General features: G+C 31.2%; 2 protein-coding genes across 3 annotated transcripts; one reads left to right on the top strand and one right to left on the bottom strand.

Moving 5' to 3' along the window:
- Window positions 1-1,778: 1,778 nt before the first annotated feature.
- Mon2 (Mon2 homolog, regulator of endosome-to-Golgi trafficking) lies at window positions 1,779-11,093 on the bottom strand. Of its 2 annotated transcripts, none has more exons than XM_072014215.1 (25): window positions 10,355-11,093; window positions 10,056-10,187; window positions 9,771-9,953; window positions 9,451-9,687; window positions 9,258-9,383; window positions 8,995-9,192; window positions 8,670-8,922; window positions 8,449-8,602; window positions 8,125-8,367; window positions 7,747-8,033; window positions 7,297-7,667; window positions 6,990-7,202; window positions 6,741-6,916; window positions 6,506-6,668; window positions 5,581-5,728; window positions 5,249-5,502; window positions 5,028-5,162; window positions 4,708-4,958; window positions 4,461-4,623; window positions 4,246-4,389; window positions 3,854-4,167; window positions 3,580-3,764; window positions 3,250-3,493; window positions 3,014-3,090; window positions 1,779-2,890 (listed from the first exon to the last, which is right to left on the bottom strand). In XM_072014215.1, exons 1-25 carry the CDS (start codon window positions 10,472-10,474, stop codon window positions 2,721-2,723), a joined length of 4,941 nt encoding a protein of 1,646 aa, XP_071870316.1. In that variant the 5' UTR covers window positions 10,475-11,093; the 3' UTR covers window positions 1,779-2,720. The 2 variants fall into 2 exon arrangements, with proteins under 2 accessions (XP_071870316.1, XP_071870315.1); XM_072014214.1 differs by having other exon boundaries at window positions 3,014-3,096; window positions 10,355-11,091.
- A 58-nt stretch (window positions 11,094-11,151) lies between these two features.
- On the top strand, window positions 11,152-14,127 carry Cct4 (chaperonin containing TCP1 subunit 4). Its single transcript, XM_072014236.1, has 9 exons — window positions 11,152-11,521; window positions 11,859-11,911; window positions 11,992-12,081; window positions 12,164-12,415; window positions 12,502-12,597; window positions 12,678-12,839; window positions 12,925-13,269; window positions 13,351-13,602; window positions 13,697-14,127. Exons 1-9 carry the CDS (start codon window positions 11,413-11,415, stop codon window positions 13,940-13,942), a joined length of 1,605 nt encoding a protein of 534 aa, XP_071870337.1. The 5' UTR covers window positions 11,152-11,412; the 3' UTR covers window positions 13,943-14,127.
- Window positions 14,128-14,233: the final 106 nt, after the last annotated feature.

Genomic DNA, 14,233 nt, shown 5'->3' with positions numbered 1-14,233 from the left:
ATCTAATAATATCCTATTGTAGCAAATAAATTTAATTATAAAACAAAATTTATTTTTATATATTTTAATTATATTTAATTTTTCTTTTTTGTTTTCAAGCAATTAATCAAAATACATTTTCTTAACAACTATTTTAAATACAAGTTTTATTGTAACAACTGACATAAAAAATTCTATTTAAATTCAATGGGTATTTTCAACAAAATTATACATTTACAACATCCGAGATACATATTTCTTAACTTTTTACATAAATAATTTATCTTTCCTAAATTATACTGAGGTATATGAAAAACAGTGGTTTGAACTAAACATAAAATTTCATAAAGAACAAAATTTTTCTACAGAAATAATAAAATCTAAATCGTAATCTAAAAAGAAAAATCAGTTCATACATCAAACAAAGAGAGATCATAAGATTAAAAAGCTATCAATTATTAATGTTCGATCGTGTCTTAGAAATTGCGCGGGAAAGAAATTCGATCATATCGTAAAAAAGGGGCGTTCCTGATCCACGGTTTCTTGTAGAGGTTCTATATACGTATACATATACTCGTGTAAGCGTCACACTACGCACGCACGCACACATACACGCGCATACAAATACACATATATGCACACTTAGAAGTATATATCGATTTATATGCAGTGTGATACTTGGTTACATTTTCTAGTATCTTCACAGAAATAGTGTAAATTTGTGTGCACAACCGAATAATCGGCGAAATGTGAAATGAAATTCATATTACATGATAAACCGTGCACGATGCTCATCTTACTCGATGGTACTGTACATTGGACATAAATCGATCGAAAGTTTGAAAGTACAATGTTGTGCCGCGGAAGCGGCGGCACCCAACAATTGTAACGCCTGAAAATTCCCGCGAAAACTATCCCGCGTGAATAAATGCTTAACTCATGTTTCAACTTATGATACCGCTTACCATATCTCTTAATTAACAGACACACTTATTAAATACAGAAATAAGTCGGTATGTGCTGTGGTCACACGCGTTTCATTCAAATCGGTAGCTCGCATTCACTTTTCATCCCCCGAAACTAAACAATCATGGCTGCGGCGTCACTCGAAAATACATCATGAATCAAATTCAACACTACTTCGTTAAAACATACCGTTTCTCACAAATATGAATCAAATTTTTCAATTCATTTTTTAAATTAAAGTCATGTGAAAAATAATATAGTAAAAATATATCCTACAACTATATTTTTTATTGAAATTTGATTAATTCTACAAGTTTTCCGGTTACAAATGCGACATCTATGTTTTAAAGACACTTCTTTTTAAGGCGCTTGTCCATTAAGAGAAATCGAACCAAGTACTTACTGTTCAGTCAATATTAATTAATTGTCCAAATATTTATAATTTATACGTAGATAAAATTCATATCAAAGCTTAGTATGTGCCATAAAACAAATCTAGAACGTCAAGATATTATATGTAGATAATCCTTTCCTATATACTGTTCTATATACATACACCATGAATATACATTTGTATTATATACAAAATTAAATGTTTTGGATATAATGAAATAATATGATGAACAATTATATAGAGAATAGAAACAATTTATGTATATGTTAATTAAATAATAAAAAAATATATTTTCAAAGATAGACTTTACTGGTTTTGATTACATTAAAAAATGTTTTCAAAAACAATATAAAAAACTGTTGTGCTATATTACAAAAAATATTAAAAAGTACAAAGCCTAAAAATATATGAAGGCACAATTTCTATACAAAAATAGCAATAAATATTTCAGACTTTTATTGAATTTTTGTATGGCTATTTACATCATTATATCATAGTTTATCAATATTGTATCATTGTAAGAATAGCGAATAGTAATTTTATATTATTTATAAAATCGTACTATATGCTCTAATCGCAATTAATTCAATATTTACATTATGTATTAGAAAAGCCAAGTCGTACATGAACTATGTACAGCAACATGGCATATGTGTATAATTTGTAGTCAACCAATTTGCGCTTAAACAAATACATATTTAACACAACTTTTGTATACTTGCTTCGACTTCCTAAGTCTACATGTTTTTATGTGTTATTTCACTCAAGTATAAGACACCATGTTATATTACTTTTGTTTTTGCTCATTATAGACAATATTACTAACTAAACCAAAAATTATATGCAGCTATTTATAAATATTACGCTATATATAGCAGTTCTCTGTTACTTTAAAATCTTACAATAATAAACTGTATAAAAAAGGAAAGAATTTTATACTCATATTTGTAGAAATCAAAGTATTTGAAAGAATGGAAGTTCTTAAGATGTCAAATAAATATTTAAGTGATTATTGCTAACACTTCAAGTGTTAACATGCTAATTGAATACATTATTCTATAAAAACCTATTGCAATTTACACAATTAAAATATTTATATCATAAAGATAAAGATGATAGATAAAGATAAACATGAACGTTTTTTACCTTTGTTATATGGTAATGAAGAACTTCTAAGATTTGTATGATAAACTTTTCGGCAGATACATAAATTAAAGATTTTCAAAGATACTTCACCTTAGATTCTTTACCTTGTAACGTGTACGCGGAAGTAAAAATTTTATGACAAAATTTATTGCACACGTAACCAGTTATAGAAAGTTTACTACTTGGTTGCGTAGCAAACATTATTATCTCGAGTTAGGAGCAAAGAATGCAATGGTCAAACACCATTAGATGTTGCGGAACTATGAAGCGGTGGTCTCAATAGATCATGATATTGTAGTAAAGCTTCCCGCAAAGATCTTGATACTTGACCTGACGCCGTAGCTATTGTACATTCTACTAGACAAGGATATAGTCCAATCAGTTGTTCCCAAACTGATCTTTCAACTAGAAAATAAAATTTGTATTCCATTGTCTTTCTTTGCATAACGTTGTTTATAAATAAAACAAAGGAAGTTACGTATGTTATTATAAAAATTAAAATCAAATATATAAATTAATAAAGATTACCTTTGTTAGGTGGTGCTTTTTTCAGAGAAACCACAAGTGTTGCAACAGCTTTCAGAACAAAAGAAATTTCTGATAATCTGTACCTAGAAAAGGTTTATATAATAAGTACTTAAAAATTAATATATGTATATGTTACATTTATTTCTAATGGAATTGTACAATGTATTTTACTAATATAATCAAATGAAATCAAATGAAAGAAGAGCTAAAAAATTTTGTTTGAACAAAACTATTACCTAGGTAGTGGACACTTTCCACTTCGCCTCTCGTTTTCAATATATCGTCGTAAAACTTCTTGAAACCTATGAAGAAGCGCAGTGACTGCTAACCGTCCAGCAACACCTCCTTCATCGTTTTCAGGACTTTTGGTTGTGTCATGATCTGATTCATTATTTAGTCCATCCAATAGAGAAAACTGAAGTAATGTTTCAAAACACGTTTTTGCGAATTCTTCTCTTAACTTAGTTTCGCCGCTATTTTCTACAATAATGAAAAGTAATTTTACAGCAATAAAAAATAATTTTATATTTAAAATTTTTCCTTCAATGAACATAAAAGAGATTTACCAATATTTGTTGTAGTCGCTGAGTGTATGGACCCTTTGTTTAATAACATAACTACTCGCAAAATAAACTGATGAGGTATGTATTGAGAATGTGGTAAAACCTCATCTCGTAAAAGTTCCATCACTTGACAATCTACAGCTTCATCCGCTTGAATTTCTTCGACACCTCGTTCTATATTTAATATACTGTAGTAAAATATCAAAATGTTAATTTTAACAATCAACGGTTACAAAACAACAAAATACAAGTTTATTGCTATGCTTTATCGGACCACCTTTTCGGAAATAGGAAATCATCTAATGTATTCGCTAGTTCCGGCCACATATTTTGAAATTGTTCTGGATATTTCCTGGCTAAAGGTAAGCCAGTATGTAAAACAGCAAGCAAACTAGTAACAGCCAATTTCCAAGTTGTTGGTGATGGGCAAGCATACTTCATTGACAAAGGCACGTGCAACGCTTCTATAATATGCTTTAAAACTTGTCCATCTATAACTGCCATTTCAGGTGCTGTCTTTTGATATAATGTTACAACCATTGATAAAGCTTTCTCTCCAAAAGGAACATAATTCATAGTCACCCAATCAGCCTAAATAAATAAAAAAACTAAATAATATTTCATTAAAAATAATGTAATGGTTAAATACAAAAACTAAAAAATACGCACAGATACGCCTCTAATTTGAGAGATGTGTTTCGTTGGGATTTTACCATAGGTGGGAGCTTCACAAGCCAGCTTTGAAAAACTCAAAAGCTGAAGAAATATTAAAACAATCATTGTTCGCAAATTGTCGGGTCCATTTAATGCTTCCTATTAAAAGGAAAATTAAATTAATGTCGAATAGAAAAAGAATAATTTTAATAATGAAATAAATTACATACTTTTTGTAAAAGCTCCATTGAATGAAGTACACCATCTTGTAAATGAGTGAGAACTACATCTGGCATTGTAGGCAAAATATATGGCGTTGATTCACCATGTACTGGAACTGCAACTGCATTTTTTAACACAATGCAAAGTTTTTGCAAATCTGGGCCAGTGAATCTGAAAAATAAAAAAAAGGATATACACTTTCTTTTTTAAAATAGTAACTTAATTACATGAAAAAATTATTAAGTACAAATATACTTGTTTCTGATGTGTTGGAAAACAGCTGGAAATATATGAACCAACGCTGTTAAAAATGCTTGTGATGGTACATAAGGTTCCGTTTCCCCTTCTTGAGGGGGTGTTGTACTTTCCATTCCAATATTCAACCACACACGCCATGCAACGATCCATAATGCTTCGGAATCGTTTGATTGAATCACTTCGTTATTGTCACTTCCTTTTTGGAGATATAAAATCTCTTGAAATGATTTTAAAGCTGCCAATGATACCTAACAATTATAAATACAAAATTAAAAAAAGTAATTTTTTACAATTACATATATCGTATACATACACACCTCGTTATTTTTACTAAGCGCAGAATTTTCTATAAATTCTAATAAAAGAGACCAAGCTCTAGGAAAATCGCCCAACATTTGTAACAACTGCCGCTTGGTATTAAATACTCTTCCAACGCCACTCAAAGTCAATACCTATAGAATAATAATTAAACAGATTAATTTTATTAATACATATATTAGTAATATATTAATGTAAGTATTAAATAAATATATATTACCTGCGTTTCCGCCCACTGCTTCTGTGCTGTATTTCTACTGTGATGAATAAGTATGTTTCCACTAGTATCTACCTTCTCACTACTGGCGGAGTTAGATAAACTTCTTACTTTATCTAGCAATGGAAAAAGAACCTGCCAAAGTACAGCTTGCCATGTCGGTTGATGTAACAAACTACCATGTGCAGATATTGTAGAAAACAGAGTTTGACTAGCTGATTTGCGCACGGCGGGCCGAGGATCCACACATAAGTCACCTTACAAATATAAATGCAATAGTAATATTTCAGAAATGTTCTATCTCCTATATAAAGTTTCATAACAAAATATCTTACCTAATCTTGCATATAAACACATCCAAAGTTTGTCAAAAGGTGGCATATTTGTTGTACCAGGAAAGTCCGGAAACACCGACGATGAATCTCCTTTCAGAGATACACAAAGCTTCTCTTGGTTTTGATAAAAATAATCGCTTATATTCCACTGAAAAGACAATATATAAATATAAATACATTAAACTGACTATATTTTATAAAACCTACAAAATCTACTGAATTGTCCTATCAACCTATTTTTTATGTGATATAAAAAAGCATTGTAATAACGCATCTAAAATAAACTTGATTTGTCTGATTGTCTTGATTTTAATTTTTTTCATTTAAAACATTTGCACTTCAATTTTAACAATTTTAAATGCTTCTAATTTCTTCTACAACTTAATGCATGTTCATCTTTTAATTATGAGTTCCTGCTCTGATGTACTTGTAAGGAATTCCATAATCTGTAATCGAAAGTTTCAACCAAAAGTTCCGAATTCGCGTAACATGTTATGTACCAGGTCCTTCTCAAATTAACACCTTGCCATACTTTTATGAGTCTGAGTCATGATGAAAATTTTAAGCCAAACCTGAATATCACGAGTCAGGCTTGTAGTCTAATTTCATGTGAAACGTGAATGTCACGAGTCTCACTCGTAGCTTAATCTCGGGCCAAGTATGAATGTATCGAATAGTGTCTTTTTTCTAAACACGGGCGCGGCTATCTACGTACTCAGTCGCACGATCTCATGTTTCAAGTTCCGACACGCTGTCTCCATCGCTTCGGCTCTTTTCCTGACCATTCGGGCGCAACGTTTGGGCCCGGATTCTTCCGAGTTAAATGGTATGGCAAGGGGTTAAGAAAAGAAAAGAAAAACATTTAACAATACTAAGATTAAGAATAAAACGAACATATAAAACATTTTTGTTCGTTCATTCTTACCATTAATCCGACAGCAGTTAATGAAATATTTAATTCTTGCGTCTGAGAACCGAATTTTGCGGCTGTGTCAACACAAAGTGGAAGACATCGCCAAGGCATTACTGGTAGGAAATCAGTTACTACCAATTGTAAACATTGAAATGCTATACGAACTAAAGCTTCTCTGTAAAATACATAAATATACAATTAAAATAAATGATACTTTTTATTAAATCGGGCTTTTATTACTATTTACCCGTGATGATCAGATACTGCTCCAATAATACCAAGTACCAAAGGCCAGCCATGATATAGTGTTTCTCCTGCTCCATGTAACACTTGTAAAACGCACTCTAGCTGTCGTTGTCTTACATCTCCATGGCGAACTGATGATAATTCTGATAATGGTCCTAAAAGTAAAGTCTGCAATTTCTGTAATGAAAAAAAAATAAATTACATTTTCAATATTCAATTTATTTTCTTTTAATTTAAAAGTTTAACATACTTGATTATCGCGCAAAGGTTGTGGATATTTGTGCTGAAGTGCCATTTTTACGAGATATGTAATAGCTTCGACTCCCCATTCTCTCATACGAATATGCGGATGTTGACAAACTTCCAGCAAGTGATTTGTTAATGGTCTCCATAAAACTTCTACCCGTGGTAAGTTTACCAAACCAGTTTCTAAAAGTTTAGCCACAGCAAACAGGGAGGGTTCCTAACAGAGACGTTGCAATGTGACTGCACTTTATATTTAAGACTTAAATGTTAAAGCTCTGATGCTTTCAATTGAAAATCAAATTCACACTCACTCTGTTAGAGTAAGCTAATTCCATAGCTTCGTGGCTCAACTTGCAAAGTGCGTCTATCAAGTGATGTAAAGCTACATCATCAAGATGTTGACTACTTTCAAATAGCCTGCTAAGCATGGCGCTAAGTACAGGCAAATCTGCCATGACTGCATTTGTAAGTACTGCATTTGGATCGGCAGCGGTTCTTCCCGCCTTTAAGGATCCTCCGGTAGAAGGCTTCAAACCAAGTATCCAGACAAGATGTTGTAGTGTCGTAAGTACCAAATGCCATGCACCACCAAGTATGCTTCCATGGCAATGTGCAAGTGATAATAATGCACGCATACATTGTAAATTTTTTGCCGTTAACATAACTGGACCTTGATGTGCACCTATATTGGCGCAAATAGTTTTTCATTTTATTCAGCTATAAGCAGTTTCATTCAGCAATTTCAAATCATTATTACACACCAACTGGTAGAGATGCAGTGGGTAGAGGAGTACCAACAGCTACAACCTGTTGTCTATAATCTGGTTCACCAATAGTCACATTGTACTGAGTGGATTCTTGTTGCCTTGCACTCGGTATACCTTGAGGAGCATTGTATAACACAGTCAAAGCGTAATGAGGAGGCAATGATGCTTTACATATTGCAGTAATGAAAGCGTCACGCGGAGTCTGCAACTCTAATTGTCCACACAGCGATGCAAAAGTTTGAATTGCTTTTAACACATTTTCTGTTGCAGATTCATCAGTGCTAGGAATTCCAGAGAAAAAAAGAGATTTTTATACACAAATAAATTTTAATACTATATGGGTAAAATAATCAATAGCTTAATCTTTCTTACCTTGCATCTATAAGAGGACTTAATGCTGCTAGCAAGCCACACCAACTAGAATTAATGAGCTGAGTATGAAGTTTTCGTTCAAATTCATTAGGTTTGTACAATTGATTTCCAGTTACAACTTCATTAGTACCATTGATTGCAAGAGCTATGGATCGTATAATGTCTAATAAGCATGCATACGCTACACTTATTCCATAGCCGATAGGAATCTGTGGCGGTTCAACTTTATCAAGCATGTCCAGACTAAAAGTTAATTAAATTATTTGTATTAATTTTTTACAAAAGAATTATACTGTAAACAACAAAAAAGATTCTGATATTTACTAGGTTGATTTAGCTTGACCACTTGTAAATGTCGCAACTACCGGCAACCAAATGCCGCGTGAATAAAAACCAGGTTGAGGTGAAACACCAGGACCTATAGGCATTCCCGTAAATAACGGAGAAGCCGTACTTTGTGGAATCGTTGTACTTGTCGCTAACATTAAAAGGATATTAACATTATTAATATTTTATTGCTATTATAGTAAATTTTTAAAACTTACTTATATTGGTTTGGTTCATCATTTGGGGATTAACAAAAAGACTATGTACATAAGCACCTAAGCTATTGACAATATCTTGAAAAATGTTGGTTGCATGAGGTTTTAAGTCATAACATTCACAGAAATTTGTAAGAAGATCAGATTGTACTGTCATTTTATGTAAAACTTCTAAAGCTAAGGCTCTTTGCCATGTTGGTTTATCAGGATCCAAAAATTTAACAATTAGGGATAAAAATATCTCGCATTCTGTCACCTGAAAAATTCAAGGCTGTATTATAATATTTTTATTAAGTTTAAAAGTTTTTGAAGTTTATAGAATATATACCAAAAGAGAATGATATTTTTGTATCAAAATAGAAACAACTCGAAGGAGCCGCATGCTAATAGGAAAATAAGGTTTATCTAAAGGTGTAGCTTGTTGTAGTGATGCTGGTACCGAATTGCGATATTTGATATTAGGGGAAAATAATTTAATTACAAGGGCACACACTCTTTCCTTTAGTAGAAAGCTAAATTCTGGATGCTGAAAAAAACGAAAAATTAAACAATTATAATTTATATGTGAACTCATCATTTATAATTAAATACCTTAAAAAATACTGATGAAAAATTTGTTAGAACAGATTCTAGCAATTCTAGTCCAAAGGTACGTGTCATTTCTGTAATCCCAATTAACCAGTAAGGTTGATCTGCATTTACTAATTGTACTAAGTCCTAAAAAAATTTTACTCAGTAATTAAATTTTATTAAACAATGTAATAACTAATATAAGTAAACTTACTTGAAACATTAAATATGCATCAGCAGCACATGGTCCTAAACTTTTAGGTGCCTGATTAGTAGGAATTTTTAATTCCTCCAAATTTATTTCATCTGAATCTTCTTGATCAGGACTTTGTTCATCTTCTGCAACTACACGCTCAAATACCAATGACACTAATTGTCTTACTGTGGCACCTGCTGTGTTAATTGTTGTAGAATCTTTTGTAAAATGTAAGCGAAAACATAGAACTAAATTCTGAAAATGACATTATTTTTTTTAAATTACTCAAGATGTTAATGACATAAATTTTTTATTCTATAAGTAATATAAATTATTACTCTTGCAAGTGTTTCTCCATGAACCACAGTGTTGCTAGTTAGTAAAAGAGTTACAGTTTGTAAAACTTTAACTTCTTCTGTTCCAGATTCCATTAACATCCATAACGTATCTGTGATATAACGAGCACCTTTTTGATCAATAGCTTGTTGTGTAATTAATTTTTGCATCATAGTTAAACAAAACTAAAATAAATAATATTACAGAAAATTATTATATTGTTTAAATATAAAATATTATATATTTGAAAAATAAAATACTAAAGAATATATCTGGTTCTTACATACCTTTATAATTTTTACATCTTTACTCTCACAACCTTGAACCAAAGGATATAAGATTTGATTAACAATATAATAAATTGGAGCACCCGAAGTATTCGAAGCTGTCCTTATTTTTGCAATTCCTTCTTCGCATGACTGTAATAAAATGCAATATTCAAACATTGTTTCCAATAATTTTGTACTAATCTTCATGGGACAAAATAGAGCACTTTAAATTTAAAAACTAACCTAACTCTTTATTTAATATTACATAATAACGTGTAATATATTACTAAATATTAAAGTCAATAATAATAACATACTTCCTTGATTTGTGGATATTTCTTCTTCGTCTCAGAGGCGAGAACTTTCAAGTCAGTTTGTAACGATTCCAAAAATTTTGAAGTATTTTCCGAATTAGTTCCGATAGCTGAACTCGCCATCGCGTATCAAATTCTCTTTTTTACAACGTTACCATAAAAATCTATATCATCGTAAGTTATAAACAGTTTCTCGAGGCATGCATATTGCCATATGAATATTCGTATCTATCTAACAGTAGGTGAGTTGGCACATCCCATACCGATTATCAGAAATGACAACGGACAGGTGACAATTTAGTGGGTTTGTCTTTATGCATTTTTAACCTTACGTCATTTCAACGACACTATCAATCACTTAGAGCTTTTAGCAGAGTTTCGATTAAACTTCCCTAAAAACCGTGTATTTTTACGATTATTAACTATTCGCATCTTAATCGTAACACGTTCATGTAAATAATAAACTGTAGCTTGCAATGGCGACAATAACTCGTATGTATATGTATTGCAATTTACCATCGACCTCGAATCAATTTATAAACTAGGGTGGAAGCTCGTACTATAATCAAACGATATACCATTTGAGATTGCGCTTATACATTTTTATAAATTTTAGGTTATGTTATATACTTTAATTAGCCATATATCGTTATAACTTAAATTAAAGTAAAATGATTTTATCTATATTAGTTTGTAGAATATTATATAAGATCTTAAAATATGAACTTGTAAAAGTTTCTTCGATGAGCCAGTACGTGGTGCTGAACAACGTTTTTGACATGTCTTTGTCATTATAGATCCATGGTCCTTGTTACCAATGAATAGTGCTACCCGGCACCCATTCTTACGAATTTATAATCTAAGGTTTCCAGTCGTTTCTTGAGCTTAACGTATTTTAATTCATTGAGAGAATTAACTATTTCTTATAAGAGATTAAAATATTGTAAAGAAAAGTGTCGCGAGAAACCATCTCCAATACTCAGAGGAACGAAGTTCCTTACAAACTTGCGTACAAACTTCGTAATCAACCCGACCTAAAAAACGTGACTAACTTGTCGAGAATGACGGCAATAACGGCAAGCGGCGATGGACGAAGTGCCCATGGACAGGCCTATAAAGATAAAAGCAAACCAACAGATATTCGTAGCAGCAATATCAATGCTGCGAAAGGTGAATAAATAATGCTACTGATATAGTCTTGTAGCATTTCAATTCTTATTAATTATTTTTTATGCCGACAAAAATCTTACCTTATATAGTCATGTTCAATACACCGTAACCGAATTATTTTGTCATCGTTAATCTGAAGAAAAAGTTAAAATTTATCACTATATAGTCTTACAGAATGTAGATTTAATTATTTAAAAACACTTTAAATATACCTAAGTAAAATTGTAGGTTATGAATGTAGGTGCAATTTTACATTTTATTAACATAATTAAATAAAATGCCCTTTGTTTTGCCCATTTTTGTGAATAGGAGTTTCATATTAATATCAATATTTCAGCTGTAAGTGATGCAATTCGTACCAGTCTTGGTCCTAGAGGAATGGATAAAATGGTAAAATTCATACATTAGAATTAAGTTTATTGACTTAGTTTGTTTATACGTAGTTGAAATATTTCATTTTGTATGTTAAGATTCAAGCTGGGAATGGAGAAGTTACAATTACAAATGATGGTGCAACAATCTTAAAAGAAATGAATGTTGTACATCCTGCAGCAAAAATGGTAATTTTTTTATTAACATCAGAAGCATTAAGAATTTTTAAAATAATTTTTATGCATTTTTCATTTGTTTTGATGCTTTCAGTTAGTTGAATTATCAAAGGCACAAGATATTGAAGCTGGAGATGGTACTACAAGTGTTGTTGTTATGGCTGGTTCCCTTCTAGAAGCTGCAGAGCGTTTGTTGCAAAAGGGAATACATCCTACTTTAATCAGCGATGCTTTCCAAAAAGCTGCAGTTAAAGCTGTAGAAATATTGACAAATATGTCTATTCCTGTTGATTTAAAAGACAAACAATCACTGATTAGAGCTGCAGCAACCTCCTTAAACTCAAAGGTATATCTTAAGATGTATATATTAATTATAAACTGTAATTCAAATACTATTATGAAATTGAAATTATGCAATTCTTTTCTTTTAAGGTTGTCTTTCAACAATCAAGCCTCTTAGCACCACTTGCTGTAGATGCAGTATTAAAAGTTACCGAAGAAGGGAAAGAAATTGCTGTAGATCTTAATGTAAGAAAACCAATATACAAGTTAAATTACTACAGTAAATGTATTAAGTTTATATCTTAATAATACTATTACATTTATAGAACATAAAAGTAATCAAGAAGTTAGGTGGTACAGTTGAAGACACCGAACTTGTAGAAGGATTAATATTTACACAAAAATCTTGTAATGTTAATGGACCGAAACGTATTGAAAAAGCAAAAATAGGTTTAATTCAATTCTGCATTTCTCCACCTAAAACGGACGTAAGTAATTTGAAATAAAGAAATATGTACATGAATTTAAGAAGCTTTATACATAAATATAAGTAAAATTCTTTTATTGCTTCAGATGGATCATAATGTAATCGTATCAGATTACGCTGCAATGGATCGTGTTTTGAAGGAGGAAAGAACTTACATATTAAATATCGTGAAGCAAATTAAAAAAGCTGGTTGCAATGTACTCTTAGTACAGAAGTCAATTCTTCGCGACGCCGTCAGTGATTTAGCTATACACTTTTTAGATAAAATCAAAGTTATGGTGATTAAAGACATTGAACGTGAGGATATTTCATTCGTATGTAAAACGTTAGGTTGTAGACCAATTGCGTCATTAGATCACTTTGTTGCTGATAATCTTGTTAACGCAGAATTATGTGAAGAAGTACAGACTGGAAGCTCTAAGTTTGTTAAGGTTAATGAATTAAAACATGATTATTTTTTAAAATACTAATGTCTTTTTTTGTAAATATTTATTTATTTATTTTTGTTACAGATCACCAAAATACAAAATCCTGGACCAACAGTAACAGTTCTTGTACGCGGTAGTAATAAATTGGTCTTAGAAGAAGCGGAACGTTCATTGCACGACGCATTATGTGTAGTACGCTGTTTAGTGAAACAAAAAGCTCTAATTGCTGGAGGAGGAGCACCTGAGATAGAGCTTGCACTAAAACTAGGAGCATATGCCCAAACTTTATCGGGCGTTGATGCTTATTGTATTAAAGCTTTTGCAAATGCATTCGAGGTGAGTTATATCATTTTTATAATTTGTATTTGCTACTAAATATACGTGCAAATTTTTAACATATTTTCCAAATATATGTTTGTGAATATTACAGACAATTCCATCGACCCTAGCGGAAAATGCCGGATTGAATCCTATTGCAACTGTAACGGAACTTCGAAACCGACACGCTAAGGGTGAACATACTACTGGAATTAATGTACGAAAAGGATCAATTACTAATATCTTGGAAGAAAATGTGATTCAACCACTTTTAGTTTCTATAAGCGCCATTACACTAGCTTCGGAAACTGTCCGCAGCATATTAAAGATTGATGATATCGTAAATACAAACCAGTAATTTATAGAGAATATGAATTTTACATTTAAATTGCACTGCAAATATTTTCTCTATAAGAAATGCTGCTGAAACTACGTTGACTTTATAATCTACAATTTGTTAAATTAATGAAATCAAATTGCTTATTAACGTTCTTAATTTTTTTTATATCTTTCAAAATAAAGTCAATCTGCTTCTAAAAAAAACTGTCCTATATTGCTCTCCTTAATATAGTGCTTACTAGAAAATATATGAAATTATGACGACTAGAAATAATTTCCTTGAAGATCTGAAAATCAATGATGAAAAAAA

This window comes from Bombus fervidus, chromosome 12 (assembly GCF_041682495.2).
Source record: "Bombus fervidus isolate BK054 chromosome 12, iyBomFerv1, whole genome shotgun sequence".
In the NCBI taxonomy this organism is placed as follows: domain Eukaryota; kingdom Metazoa; phylum Arthropoda; class Insecta; order Hymenoptera; family Apidae; genus Bombus; species Bombus fervidus.
The sequence above is the reverse complement of the archived record's forward strand: the minus strand, read 5'-3'. Positions and strand labels throughout refer to the sequence as shown.

What these genes read in the sequence shown, in the direction of transcription:
- Cct4 (XM_072014236.1), top strand. Translation starts at nt 11,413, where the DNA reads ATGACGGCAATAACGGCAAGCGGCGATGGACGAAGTGCCCATGGACAG. An exon ending in GAAGCTCTAAGTTTGTTAAG is followed by an intron (nt 13,270 to 13,350) that starts GTTAATGAATTA and finishes TTTTTGTTACAG; the next exon opens with ATCACCAAAATACAAAATCC. An exon ending in CTTTTGCAAATGCATTCGAG is followed by an intron (nt 13,603 to 13,696) that starts GTGAGTTATATC and finishes TGAATATTACAG; the next exon opens with ACAATTCCATCGACCCTAGC.
- Mon2 (XM_072014214.1), bottom strand. Translation starts at nt 10,474, where the DNA reads ATGGCGAGTTCAGCTATCGGAACTAATTCGGAAAATACTTCAAAATTT. An exon ending in AAGATGTAAAAATTATAAAG is followed by an intron (nt 9,954 to 10,055) that starts GTATGTAAGAAC and finishes TATTTATTTTAG; the next exon opens with TTTTGTTTAACTATGATGCA. An exon ending in AGTCCTCTTATAGATGCAAG is followed by an intron (nt 8,034 to 8,124) that starts GTAAGAAAGATT and finishes TGGAATTCCTAG; the next exon opens with CACTGATGAATCTGCAACAG.